The following is a 14,008-nucleotide window of genomic DNA, read 5'->3' as shown; positions in this document are numbered from 1 at the left end:
GTAGATGTAGATGTAGATGTAGATGTAGATGTAGATGTAGATGTAGATGTAGATGTAGATGTAGATGTAGATGTAGATGTAGATGTAGATGTAGATGTAGATGTAGATGTAGATGTAGATGTAGATGTAGATGTAGATGTAGATGTAGATGTAGATGTAGATGTAGATGTAGATGTAGATGTAGATGTAGATGTAGATGTAGATGTAGATGTAGATGTAGATGTAGATGTAGATGTAGATGTAGATGTAGATGTAGATGTAGATGTAGATGTAGATGTAGATGTAGATGTAGATGTAGATGTAGATGTAGATGTAGATGTAGATGTAGATGTAGATGTAGATGTAGATGTAGATGTAGATGTAGATGTAGATGTAGATGTAGATGTAGATGTAGATGTAGATGTAGATGTAGATGTAGATGTAGATGTAGATGTAGATGTAGATGTAGATGTAGATGTAGATGTAGATGTAGATGTAGATGTAGATGTAGATGTAGATGTAGATGTAGATGTAGATGTAGATGTAGATGTAGATGTAGATGTAGATGTAGATGTAGATGTAGATGTAGATGTAGATGTAGATGTAGATGTAGATGTAGATGTAGATGTAGATGTAGATGTAGATGTAGATGTAGATGTAGATGTAGATGTAGATGTAGATGTAGATGTAGATGTAGATGTAGATGTAGATGTAGATGTAGATGTAGATGTAGATGTAGATGTAGATGTAGATGTAGATGTAGATGTAGATGTAGATGTAGATGTAGATGTAGATGTAGATGTAGATGTAGATGTAGATGTAGATGTAGATGTAGATGTAGATGTAGATGTAGATGTAGATGTAGATGTAGATGTAGATGTAGATGTAGATGTAGATGTAGATGTAGATGTAGATGTAGATGTAGATGTAGATGTAGATGTAGATGTAGATGTAGATGTAGATGTAGATGTAGATGTAGATGTAGATGTAGATGTAGATGTAGATGTAGATGTAGATGTAGATGTAGATGTAGATGTAGATGTAGATGTAGATGTAGATGTAGATGTAGATGTAGATGTAGATGTAGATGTAGATGTAGATGTAGATGTAGATGTAGATGTAGATGTAGATGTAGATGTAGATGTAGATGTAGATGTAGATGTAGATGTAGATGTAGATGTAGATGTAGATGTAGATGTAGATGTAGATGTAGATGTAGATGTAGATGTAGATGTAGATGTAGATGTAGATGTAGATGTAGATGTAGATGTAGATGTAGATGTAGATGTAGATGTAGATGTAGATGTAGATGTAGATGTAGATGTAGATGTAGATGTAGATGTAGATGTAGATGTAGATGTAGATGTAGATGTAGATGTAGATGTAGATGTAGATGTAGATGTAGATGTAGATGTAGATGTAGATGTAGATGTAGATGTAGATGTAGATGTAGATGTAGATGTAGATGTAGATGTAGATGTAGATGTAGATGTAGATGTAGATGTAGATGTAGATGTAGATGTAGATGTAGATGTAGATGTAGATGTAGATGTAGATGTAGATGTAGATGTAGATGTAGATGTAGATGTAGATGTAGATGTAGATGTAGATGTAGATGTAGATGTAGATGTAGATGTAGATGTAGATGTAGATGTAGATGTAGATGTAGATGTAGATGTAGATGTAGATGTAGATGTAGATGTAGATGTAGATGTAGATGTAGATGTAGATGTAGATGTAGATGTAGATGTAGATGTAGATGTAGATGTAGATGTAGATGTAGATGTAGATGTAGATGTAGATGTAGATGTAGATGTAGATGTAGATGTAGATGTAGATGTAGATGTAGATGTAGATGTAGATGTAGATGTAGATGTAGTAACATGAAAACAACTAACCTCCCCTGACACATACAAAGTTGAGTTTGTCTCCATCAAGCCGTCTGCTGCAAGCGTGCGTCACAACATTGATGACGTTACACTCATAATCGTCTGCTGCTATCCACATTTCAAGGACGTCTGAGATGTGAGCTGTAGACATTTATGTTGGCGTCGATACAAGGGTACTAAATAACAGAACAGATTGAACGATATTAAAAAGATTATATTCTCACGTTCTCACATTGGCAGCTTGTGCACCCTGACGACCCCCAGAGCTATGCCTTCGGCAGTGTAAACTCCTGGCATGACCCCCCGAGCTATGCCATCGGGAGTGTAAACTCCTGGCATGACCCCCAGAGCTATGCCATCGGCAGTGTTTTCATTTGTGTTTTTATTTGCGTTTCATTTTTCTTTTGTGTTTAAGTGTTGTATTTTTGTTTTCGCTTGTGTTTGCATTATGTTTGTGTTTTCTTCTGTAGTTGTGTAGTGTTTGTGTTTTCTTAACACGTTTTTCTTAACTCAGCTTCGCGTTTGTTTGTTTGGTTGTTTGGATGTTTGTTGTTAAAATTGACATCGAAAATTAGCCCACTTCTGATTGCTCTAGAGACCTGAAATTTGGCATGCATGCTACTTTCGCCTAACAATTTCAGATGCAATCATAAAAACTAGCAATTAGTGACCGTAATTAGCTTAATTTAATTACGCCCCAAGGACCATAAAATTGAGGACATGATTTCTAAAGATACCGACAAGACTGGAGGCCTATTGACACAGTTACTTCGGCCCCAATCGATGTGAGCGCGCTGGCCGTGATCGTATAGCGGTTAGTACTTCGCGTTGAGGCCGCGACAACCCAGGTTCGAATCCTGGTCGCTCAAGATTTTTAGTCCGTGTATTTATAAACACTTAGTCAAGTCATTCTTAATCAAGTCATTAGATAAAGTAGAAAATAAACTATATAAAAAACTTTTTTAAAAACCACGTTTTTCATGTGTAGCAACGGACTAAAAAGGAGAAAATAAAATACTTAAAAAAAAACTTTTTAAAAAACCACGTTTTTCTTGTGGACTAAAAAGTAGAAAATAAATTTTCATACATTTGATGACAAAAAACGTGGGTCGGGCAGATGGGTCGGGAAATTTGATGGTGAACGTACCCACGTTTTTTGTCAGTCATCACAAGAACCTGCACAGCTCGAGGAAGCACAAAAGAAAATTTTATTTTCTACTTTTTAGTCCACAAGAAAAACGTGGTTTTTTAAAAAGTTTTTTTTAAGCATTTTATTTTGTGTTTGTGCTGTGTTTTGTTTTGTTCTGTTCCCAAGTTGGTTCATTTAAAAATGATGTACCGTGGCGTAGCACGGGTATGCAGCTAGTATATATATATATATATATATATATATATATATATATATATATATATATATATATATATATATATATATATATATATATATATATATATATATATATATATATATATATATTTACTAGGCATACTGCCTAGTACTGCTTCGCTTTGGTTTTCATAAAACTTTTGAGAATTCGATTGATTAATTAATTAGTGATTGGCTTTTATCTTGAGTGCTTAGTGCCTAAGTTTAAACCGTTTGAGAAATATCTTGTCATGGAAATATGGGTGGAGTATTCGCTAACTAAGTTCTCGCAAGGTTATTAGTACTGCAAAGGCTTCCTAAATAGTACATGTAACACATATGGTTACCAGCCAAAGGGGGATAAAAATATGAAGTTTTTATTCATTGGGTTGCGGCCCCTGTGGGACCGTAACTGAACTGTTGACGTTGTTTTTTTATGCTTTTGTGAGCGAAATTACCTGTGTTCCATGTCATGTGACATGGGATTGTGGGTAGTTTCATGCCTAGCCGTGTCGCACACGCAAGGCTGCTGTCTGTGGACCAAGATGTAGACCTAATGAAGGTAGTTATATAGATTATGTTTGTTAAAATACTTATTTGTGTATTCCTGCTAGTGCTGCATGTGCACACTAGTTAGGGTGAGTATTAATATAAGTATTTATTTGTAGTACTACGTATTGGTACTTGTTGGCAGTACTGTGTACTGGCCAAAACATATTTTATTGTTACCCGTGTATATTGTAGCCTACACATGGTGTTGTCAGGAATGTAACTTTTTTTATTTACATTTGTTTTAGGGCTACAGTTCTTTTGGACTTTTGGTCTTTTGGTTTTGGTCTTTTGGATTCTTTCTTCTTGGCTAGTTTGTTTTGTACTACTGTGTTGCATCGCCGTCATGGCTCGATGCTGTAAATAAACGAGTACTTGACAACAACTGTCGGTGTCGGTGTGTACTTAATCTCCGGGTCAGCCCGTCTTAACCACAACACCTCAGTGGGTAAAAGCATCCCCACTGAGTGAGGGTTACAGTACAAATCAAATATTATATTTAAATTCACTTTCGCAATTACTTTTTACAATTTCAGTACAATACATAGATTAATTTATAACGAAATGTTTATTTAAACGAATGCTATACATAGTGATTTTTTTCTTTAAAAAAGTAATAACATTATTTAAAACTTCTTTTTAAAGTTACCTCCTTTGTACATATACCAACTGACGTAGTCTTTATTTACTTTTTTCACAAACAATTGTTTATATAAGAAAATACGGCATCCGGACAAATCTAAATACTATGAGGGTTTTTTTCCGACGGGAATAATGTTTTTTTGTTACCCCCCAGGGTCCGTCTACGACCTCACAAAATATTAGGGCGATCGTTCGTCAATTTATTTACATCTCATGTAAGGAGAATTTCAATCGCGGTCTTCTTTTTAGCCCTCTTCGAGGGCTTTGAGTCTGACCAAAAATTTTTCCATATGGCCTAGTCATCTATAGAAGTGCATGCCAAAAATTAGCAGATGTACAGAGGTTTACTACCGTTGCTTTAAACTGTGCTCAGATAATACTAATGATTTTTATCTTTAGCCGGTTATAAAAGCTTGATGAAGCGTGTTTTCTCTATCATTAGCAGGTTTACGTTATGGTGTCACTCCCCCCCCCCCCCCCTCTTCTCTCCACCCTTGTCAGAATTTTTCAACGTTACTCTTAAAAGACTATTTAATTAACTCTAATTAAACACTTAATTAAGTGGAATTATCGTTTTTCTGTATATATTTTGCTATTTTTTACCTTGATGTCACCCCCTAAATTGTGTCACTCGCTCCGATACGCACCCCCATTCCCACCCCTACCCCTCGCTACGCCTCTGACACACACTCCTCAAGTAAATGTGGAAAGATTGACAAATACTAGAGAAGGGGATTACTAATAAAACTTACAAAGAAAGGCAATCTTATTGCATGCTCCAACTATAGAGGGAGAACACTTGTCTTCAACAGAATATTTTATAACAGAATGAAGGGAGAGATAGACCCCCAAGTTTACACTTCATGGGGCTGACTTTAGGATGGAAAGATCATGCGTAGACCAAATTTCTGTATGGACCGGAGAAAGGCAACGTTGCCTAATTTCACCATTCCTGTTCCTACTGGCCATAGACTGGATAAATGTCAGCAAAGAAAAAGAAAACGGTATGCAGTGGACACTGTGGAACCAGCTGGATGACCTGGACTTTGCTGACGATCTGATCCTTCTTTCTCACACAACAACAATTCCACGATAAAACAAAGTCAATACATCAAGCAGCACCCCTATAACATTGGCAGGCAAAACCCTAGATTTGGATAGTTTCACCTACCTTGAAGTATTGTTGATAAGCAGGGCGGGACAGTAGCAGACATAAAAATAAGGACAGGCAAGGCAAGAGCAGTCTTTAACCAACTAAAAATGTTTGGGGTTCTGGAAATTTAACCCTTGGAATAAAACATCCGGGTCTTCAAAACACTAGTAAAACCTGTTATACTCTCTGGACAGAGACATGGAGAATAACTGCGACAAATAAGAAAACACAATCATTTATAAACTACTGCCTCAGAAACATCCTTCGAATACGCTGGCCTAACACCATCAGAAATGAGGTACTACGGCAACGGACAAATCAACTGCCAGTTGAAGTAGAGACCCTCCAGAGAAAATGGAAATGGATTGGCCACTCAGGAAACCTGTATCCAGCATAACAAGACAGGCCCTCACCTGGAATCCACAGGGCAAGGAAAATAGGCCGACCAAGATGGACCTGGATTCATGACCTGGAAAAAACAAGAAGATTGGATACACCTGGGGACAGTTGGAGAGACTAGCCCAGGACAGAGACGCCTGGAAAGCTCTCGTCAGCGGCCTATATTCCAGGAGGGGCGGCAGGCTAACCTAACCAACAGACTTTGACCTAAGACTAGAGTAGTCTAAAATAGGTCCCATTCAAGGTCCCAGCCAACAGAAAGGTCCCAGTCAACAGACAGGTCCCAGCCAACAGACAGGTCCCAGTCAACAGACAGGTCCCTGTCAAGGTCCCAGTCAACAGACAGGTCCCAGCCAACAGACAGGTCCCAGCCAACAGACAGGTCCCAGCCAACAGGCAGGTCCCAGTAAACAGACAGGTCCCAGCCAACAGACAGGTCCCAGCCAAAAGGCAGGTCCCAGCCAACAGACAGGTCCCAGTCAACAGACAGGTCCCTGTCAAGGTCCCAGTCAACAAACAGGTCCCAGCCAACAGACAGGTCCCAGCCAACAGACAGGTCCCAGCCAACAGGCAGGTCCCAGTCAACAGACAGGTCCCAGCCAACAGACAGGTCCCAGCCAACAGGCAGGTCCCAGCCAACAGACAGGTCCCAGTCAACAGACAGGTCCCAGCCAACAGACAGGTCCCAGCCAACAGACAGGTCCCAGTCAACAGACAGGTCCCTGTCAAGGTCCCAGTCAACAGACAGGTCCCAGCCAACAGGCAGGTCCCAGCCAACAGACAGGTCCCAGCCAACAGACAGGTCCCAGCCAACAGACAGGTCCCAGTCAACAGACAGGTCCCAGTCAACAGACAGGTCCCAGCCAACATGCAGGTCCCAGTCAACAGACAGGTCCCAGCCAACAGACAGGTCCCAGCCAACAGACAAGTCCCAGCCAACAGACAGGTCCCAGCCAACAGACAGGTCCCAGTCAACAGACAGGTCCCAGTCAACAGACAGGTCCCAGCCAACAGGCAGGTCCCAGTCAACAGGCAGGTCCCAGCCAACAGACAGGTCCCAGCCAACAGACAGGTCCCAGCCAACAGACAGGTCCCAGCCAACAGACAGGTCCCAGTCAACAGACAGGTCCCAGTCAACAGACAGGTCCCAGTCAACAGACAGGTCCCAGTCAACAGACAGGTCCCAGCCAACAGACAGGTCCCAGTCAACAGACAGGCCCCAGCCAACAGAAAGGTCCCAGTCAACAGACAGGTCCCTGTCAAGGTCCCAGCCAACAGACAGGTCCCAGCCAACAGACAGGGACCTAACAAAACCCATTAATAACTCACATTCGATGAGTTGCAGTGTCTGATTGTCCATGGGCCCTGCCATTAGATTGGCACCAAGCTCGTTACAGATTTCTCCTGCCTTAAGCTGACTGTCCACCGGGTCCGAGCTGACCTTGATACACCAGCCGCGCCACCTGGCACTGTGCCAGCCCTCGTGGCAATCGCTGCCTGCGTCCATTATTTGGCTTACTGCCAGCGATTCTGTCGTCTGCTCACCTGACGACACTGGTGATAGTCGGCTGACGGAAGTAGTTACCTGAGGCGCCAAGCTACCTGTAAGAAGATGATTGTAAGATGGTTGTAGATATGATTGTAAGATGGTTGTAGATATGATTGTAAGATGGTTGTAGATATAATTGTACGATGGTTGTAGATATAATAGTAAGATGGTTGTAGATAAAATGGTAAGATGGTTGTCAATATAATGGTAAGATGGTTGTAGATATAATGTTAAGATGGTTGTAAATATGATGGTAAGAAGGTTGTAGATATAATGGTAAGATGGTTGTAGATATGAATGTAAGATGGTTGTAAATATAATGGTAAGATGGTTGTAGATATAATGGTAAGATGGTTGTAGATATGATTATAAGATGGTTGTAGATATAATAGTAAGATTGTTGCAGATATAATGGTAAGATAGTTGTAGATATAATGGTAAGATGATTGTAGATATCATGGTAAGATGGTTGTAAATATAATGGTAAGATGGTTGTAGATATAATGGTAAGATGGTTGTAGATATAATGGTAAGATGGTTGTAGATATAATGATAAGATGGTTGTAGATATAATGGTAAGATTGTTGTAGATTTGTAGATATAATGGTACGATGGTTGTAGATATAATGGTAAGATGGTTGTAGATATGATGATTGTAGATATCATGGTAAGATGGTTGTAGGTATGATTGTAAGATGGTTGTAGATATAATGGTAACATGGTTGTAGATATAATGGTAACATGGTTGTAGATATGATTGTAAGATGGTTGTAGATATAATGGTAAGATGGTTGTAGATATGATTGTAAGATGGTTGTAGATAAAATGGTAAGATGGTTGTCGATATAATGGTAAGATGGTTGTAGATATAATGTTAAGATGGTTGTAAATATGATGGTTGTAGATATAATGTTAAGATGGTTGTAGATATGATTGTAAGATGGTTGTAGATATGATTGTAAGATGGTTGTAGATATAATTGTACGATGGTTGTAGATATAATAGTAAGATGGTTGTAGATAAAATGGTAAGATGGTTGTCGATATAATGGTAAGATGGTTGTAGATATAATGTTAAGATGGTTGTAAATATGATGGTTGTAGATATACTGGTAAGAAGGTTGTAGATATAATGGTAAGATGGTTGTAGATATGAATGTAAGATGGTTGTAAATATAATGGTAAGTTGGTTGTAGATATAATGGTAAGATGGTTGTAGATATTATTATAAGATGGTTGTAGATATAATGGTAAGATTGTTGCAGATATAATGGTAAGATAGTTGTAGATATAATGGTAAGATGATTGTAGATATCATGGTAAGATGGTTGTAAATATAATGGTAAGATGGTTGTAGATATAATGGTAAGATCGTTGTAGATATAATGGTAAGATGGTTGTAGATATAATGGTAAGATGGTTGTAGATATAATGGTAAGATTGTTGTAGATTAGTAGATATAATGATACGATGGTTGTAAATATAATGGTAAGATGGTTGTAGATATGATGGTTGTAGATATCATAGTAAGATGGTTGTAGGTATAATGGTAAGATGGTTGTAGGTATGATTGTAAGATGGTTGTAGATATAATGGTAACATGGTTGTAGATATAATGGTAACATGGTTGTAGATATGATTGTAAGATGGTTGTAGATATAATGGTAAGATTGTTGTAGATATGATTGTAAGATGGTTGTAGATATAATGGTAAGATGGTTTTAGATATAATTGTAAGATGGTTGTAGATATAATGTTAAGATGGTTGTAGATACAATGGTAAGATGGTTGTAGATATAACGGTAAGATGGTTGTAGATATGATTGTAAGATGGTTGTAGATATAATGGTAAGAGTGTTGTAGATTTGTAGATATAATGGTACGATAGTTGTAGATATAATGTTAAGATGGTTTTAGATATAATGGTAAGATGGTTGTAGATATAATGGTAAGATGGTTGTAGATATAATGGTAAGGTGGTTGTAGATATAATGCTATGATGGTTTTAGACATAATGGTAAGATTGTTGTAGATATAATGTTAAGATGGTTGTAGATATAAAGGTAAGATGGTTGTAGATATAATCGTAATTTTCTAACGAATCTCTCCTGATTTTTTAAAAATTTTACTCATTAAATCATTTCTTAAAGCACATAACAAAATGAAATATTAAGGATCCCAATAAGTGGAATCCCATTAACTGTCAGAAGATCCCATTCCAAATCACACCAAAAGCTAGGTCACAAAAACAGGTCAACTCTACTTCACCTGCCCAGTGTCCTCCCAACTCAGACATGTTTTTGTCTGTGAAAACACAGATTTTGGCTGAGCGTGGTTCTGACCACACTTTCTTTTCATATGCTGTCGTCACAGATGAACTTTACACCTACCCAACACTACGTCACCTGCCCAGTGTTCCGCCAAGTCTTAGACAACATGTTTTATCTTTGAAAAAAAAAAGATTCCGGCCGAGCATGGCTCTGACCACACTATCCACGTTATATACTGAGGACAAAAACACCGGTGAACTCTGCTTCACCTGCCCTGTATCCCGCTAAGCTCCAATAGGCAAAGGCAACATTATCATTCACAACTAAAACAAAAAAAAAATTAAAATAAAAAAAAAAATACTGGTATGTCTAGAACCCATGCCACCCGCATGGTTACCTAGTATACTAACATCTTAGCTACCTAGGCTCTTACAATATTGGACGGTATAAAGTTATACATTTTACTTTTTGATTTACGCGCATAGGCCCTAGATCTAGTATCTTTCAAATTAAATTGTATCTAAATTAGCCAACTCCATAGAAACTCATTATTATCTAAATTTAGATAGAATTATCTATATTCTTGATCTACGGTTGAGCTATATCTAGAATTTACGTCTATAATTTTGCACAATTAGCGGTATAGAAGCCGCGTATGAATCTTAAGTTACGCAAATAGGCCCTGGATCGAGCATTTCCAAATTAGCATATTTCATAGCTATACAAACAAATATTTATATAAAATAATAAAGGTCTAAAGTAGTTTAGTTTAGTATATAGAAACTCATTATTATCTAAGTAATTATCTATTATCTATATTTTAGATCTACAACTGAGATGTATCTAGAATTTACGTCTATAATTTTGCAAAATTAGCGGTATAGAAGCCGCGTATTGTACTAAAAAGTAAACACATTATGTGGCGTCACTATTCCCACGAAGTTTAGTCAATGTTTGAAAAATGTAAAATTAATGTGGTTAATCTACCAATGAATAAATCAATAAATTAATTAACGTCTTTAAATAAATTTGTGATTAACAGTCTGTCTGAAAACAAAAATTGTTCTCTACCTGCATACTATTTTTTATTAACACGTTTTTCTTAACTCAGCTTCGCGTTTGTTTGTTTGTTTGGATGTTTGTTGTTAAAATTGACATCGAAAATTAGCCCACTTCTGATTGCTCTAGAGATCTGAAATTTGGCATGTATGCTACTTTCGCCTAACAATTTCAGATGCAATCATAAAAACTAGCAATTAGAGACCGTAATTAGCTTAATTTAATTACGCCCCAAGGACCATAAAATTGAGGACATGATTTCTAAAGATACCGACAAGACTGGAGGCCTATTGACACAGTTACTTCGGCCCCAATCGATGTGAGCGCGCTGGCCGTGATCGTATAGCGGTTAGTACTTCGCGTTGAGGCCGCGACAACCCAGGTTCGAATCCTGGTCGCTCAAGATTTTTAGTCCGTGTATTTATAAACACTTAGTCAAGTCATTCTTAATCAAGTCATTAGATAAAGTAGAAAATAAACTATATAAAAAACTTTTTTAAAAACCACGTTTTTCATGTGTAGCAACGGACTAAAAAGGAGAAAATAAAATACTTAAAAAAAACTTTTTAAAAAACCACGTTTTTCTTGTGGACTAAAAAGTAGAAAATAAATTTTCATACATTTGATGACAAAAAACGTGGGTCGGGCAGATGGGTCGGGAAATTTGATGGTGAACGTACCCACGTTTTTTGTCATCAAATGTATGAAAATTTATTTTCTACTTTTTAGTCCACAAGAAAAACGTGTTTTTTTTAAAAAGTTTTTTTTAAGTATTTTATTACAGTTCTGCATATAGCGTAGATCCTCTACAGTAGTCAATCAGAAAAACAAACAAATAAATATTCAAACATGTAAACAAACTTGAGTTTTAGTAGTAGGCCTATATAGATAAATCTTTTGAACTTTGTTAAGTTTAACAAATTCATTTTATTCAGAATTATTGCGCGTAAAAACTAAACCATATTTACAGTCAATAAAAAAAAGTTCAAATGAACTACCAACATTATACATACTATTAATATTTTGCTGTTAGATATTTTGTCTAAGATCATTTGTCCATGATATCATTTGTCCTGATATATTTTGTCCGGTATCTTTTGTCCGTGAGATTATTTGGCCTTGAGATCATTTGTCATGGAATAAATGTATGATATACTACACCATATACCTACTAATGTGACCAACACTACACCATATACCTACTAATGGTTCAAACATATGATATACTACACCATATACCTACTAATGTTACAAACATATGATATACTACACCATATATCTACTAATGTGACCAACATATGATATACTACACTATATACCTACTAATGTTACAAACATATGATATACTACACCATATATCTACTAATGTGACCAACATATGATATACTACACTATATACCTACTAATGTTACAAACATATGATATACTACACCATATATCTACTAATGTGACCAACATATGATATACTACACTATATACCTACTAATGTTACAAACATATGATATACTACACCATATACCTACTAATGTGACCAACATATGATATACTACACCATATACCTACTAATGTGACCAACATATAATATACTACACTATATATCTACTAATGTTACAAACATATGATATACTACACTATATACCTACTAATGTTACAAACATATGATATACTACACCATATACCTACTAATGTGACCAACATATGATATACTACACCATATACCTACTAATGTGACCAACATATAATATACTACACTATATATCTACTAATGTTACAAACATATAATATACTACACTATATATCTACTAATGTTACAAACATATGATATACTACACTATATACCTACTAATGTTACAAACATATGATATACTACACCATATACCTACTAATGTGACTAAGATGTGATATACTACACCATATACCTACTAATGTTACAAACATATGATATACTACACTATATACCTACTAATGGTTCAAACATATGATATACTACACCATATACCTACTAATGTTAAAAACATATGATATACTACACCATATACCTACTAATGTGACCAACATATGATATACTACACCATATATCTACTAATGTTACAAACATATGATATACTACACCATATACCTACTAATGTGACCAACATATGATATACTACACCATATACCTACTAATGGTTCAAACATATGATATACTACACCATATACCTACTAATGTTATAAACATATGATATACTACACCATATACCTACTAATGTTACAAACATATGATATACTACACCATATACCTACTAATGGTTCAAACATATGATATACTACACCATATACCTACTAATGGTTCAAACATATGATATACTACACCATATACCTACTAATGGTTCAAACATATGATATACTACACCATATACCTACTAATGGTTCAAACATATGATATACTACACCATATATCTACTATTGGTTCAAACATATGATATACTACACCATATACCTACTAATGTTACAAACATATGATATACTACACCATATACCTACTAATGTTACAAACATATGATATACTACACCATATACCTACTACTTTGACCTTCTACCTGTTTGTATAAAGAGCATAACAGCAACAAACAAAGATGTAGACACAGATCGCATGTTTGCTGGTGACAACAAATATTTTCTTCATCAACTTTGACGATAGTCTCTATGGATGGGATGATAGTAGCTCTGGTCAAATTAGTGATTCGTGACTGAAACATAGTGACGATTGGTCACGGTTTAAAAAATATGACCTTCTTTCACCCTGCAAGTTTAAGTTGACAGTATACTTAATGTTAGCAGAATTAAGTTAACAACATCAATGATGTTAGCAGAAATTAGTTAACAACAACAATAATGTTAGCAGAATTTAGTTAACTACATCAATGATGTTAGCCGAATTAATCTCAGCGACATTTTTCGTTTCCAGTTAAATATGAAGTTGAGGTGGTGATTTTGGTTTTGGATTTCCCTTAGAGAAAAAAGGACAACGCTATCAACTTAGCGCCCGTTGAAATTTCTCCCTCAACGGGCCATTTATCTAGTATAAGAATATTCGAGAAAGTTTAGGGGAGATCACTCCCGCTTTATTAGAAACCGCTAGAGAGGCGGGGAGGGCAGACATTCTGCAGGGAAC

General features: G+C 36.4%; 1 protein-coding gene across 4 annotated transcripts in view; it reads right to left on the bottom strand.

Moving 5' to 3' along the window:
- The window catches only part of LOC131947841 (uncharacterized), a 33,470-nt gene extending 19,908 nt beyond the window's left edge, over window positions 1-13,562 (bottom strand). For 3 of the 4 annotated variants that reach the window (XM_059309196.1, XM_059309198.1, XM_059309199.1), the window contains exons 1-3: window positions 13,434-13,562; window positions 7,307-7,579; window positions 1,878-2,009 (exon numbers count right to left, since the gene is read on the bottom strand). In XM_059309196.1, the coding sequence (XP_059165179.1) occupies window positions 1,878-2,009; window positions 7,307-7,579; window positions 13,434-13,488 (460 nt within the window). In that variant the 5' untranslated portion in view covers window positions 13,489-13,562. Of the gene's footprint in view, window positions 1-1,877; window positions 2,010-7,306; window positions 7,580-13,417 lie in introns of all 4 variants that reach the window. The other variant, XM_059309200.1, reaches the window with a different exon arrangement.
- Between the last annotated feature and the right edge of the window lie 446 nt (window positions 13,563-14,008).

The sequence above is a fragment of the Physella acuta genome, unplaced genomic scaffold (genome assembly GCF_028476545.2).
Source record: "Physella acuta isolate Inbredline_101_S28 unplaced genomic scaffold, ASM2847654v3 ptg000608l, whole genome shotgun sequence".
NCBI classification, from domain to species: Eukaryota; Metazoa; Mollusca; class Gastropoda; family Physidae; genus Physella; species Physella acuta.
Note: the sequence above shows the minus strand (reverse complement) of the source record. Positions and strands in the feature narration are given on the sequence as shown.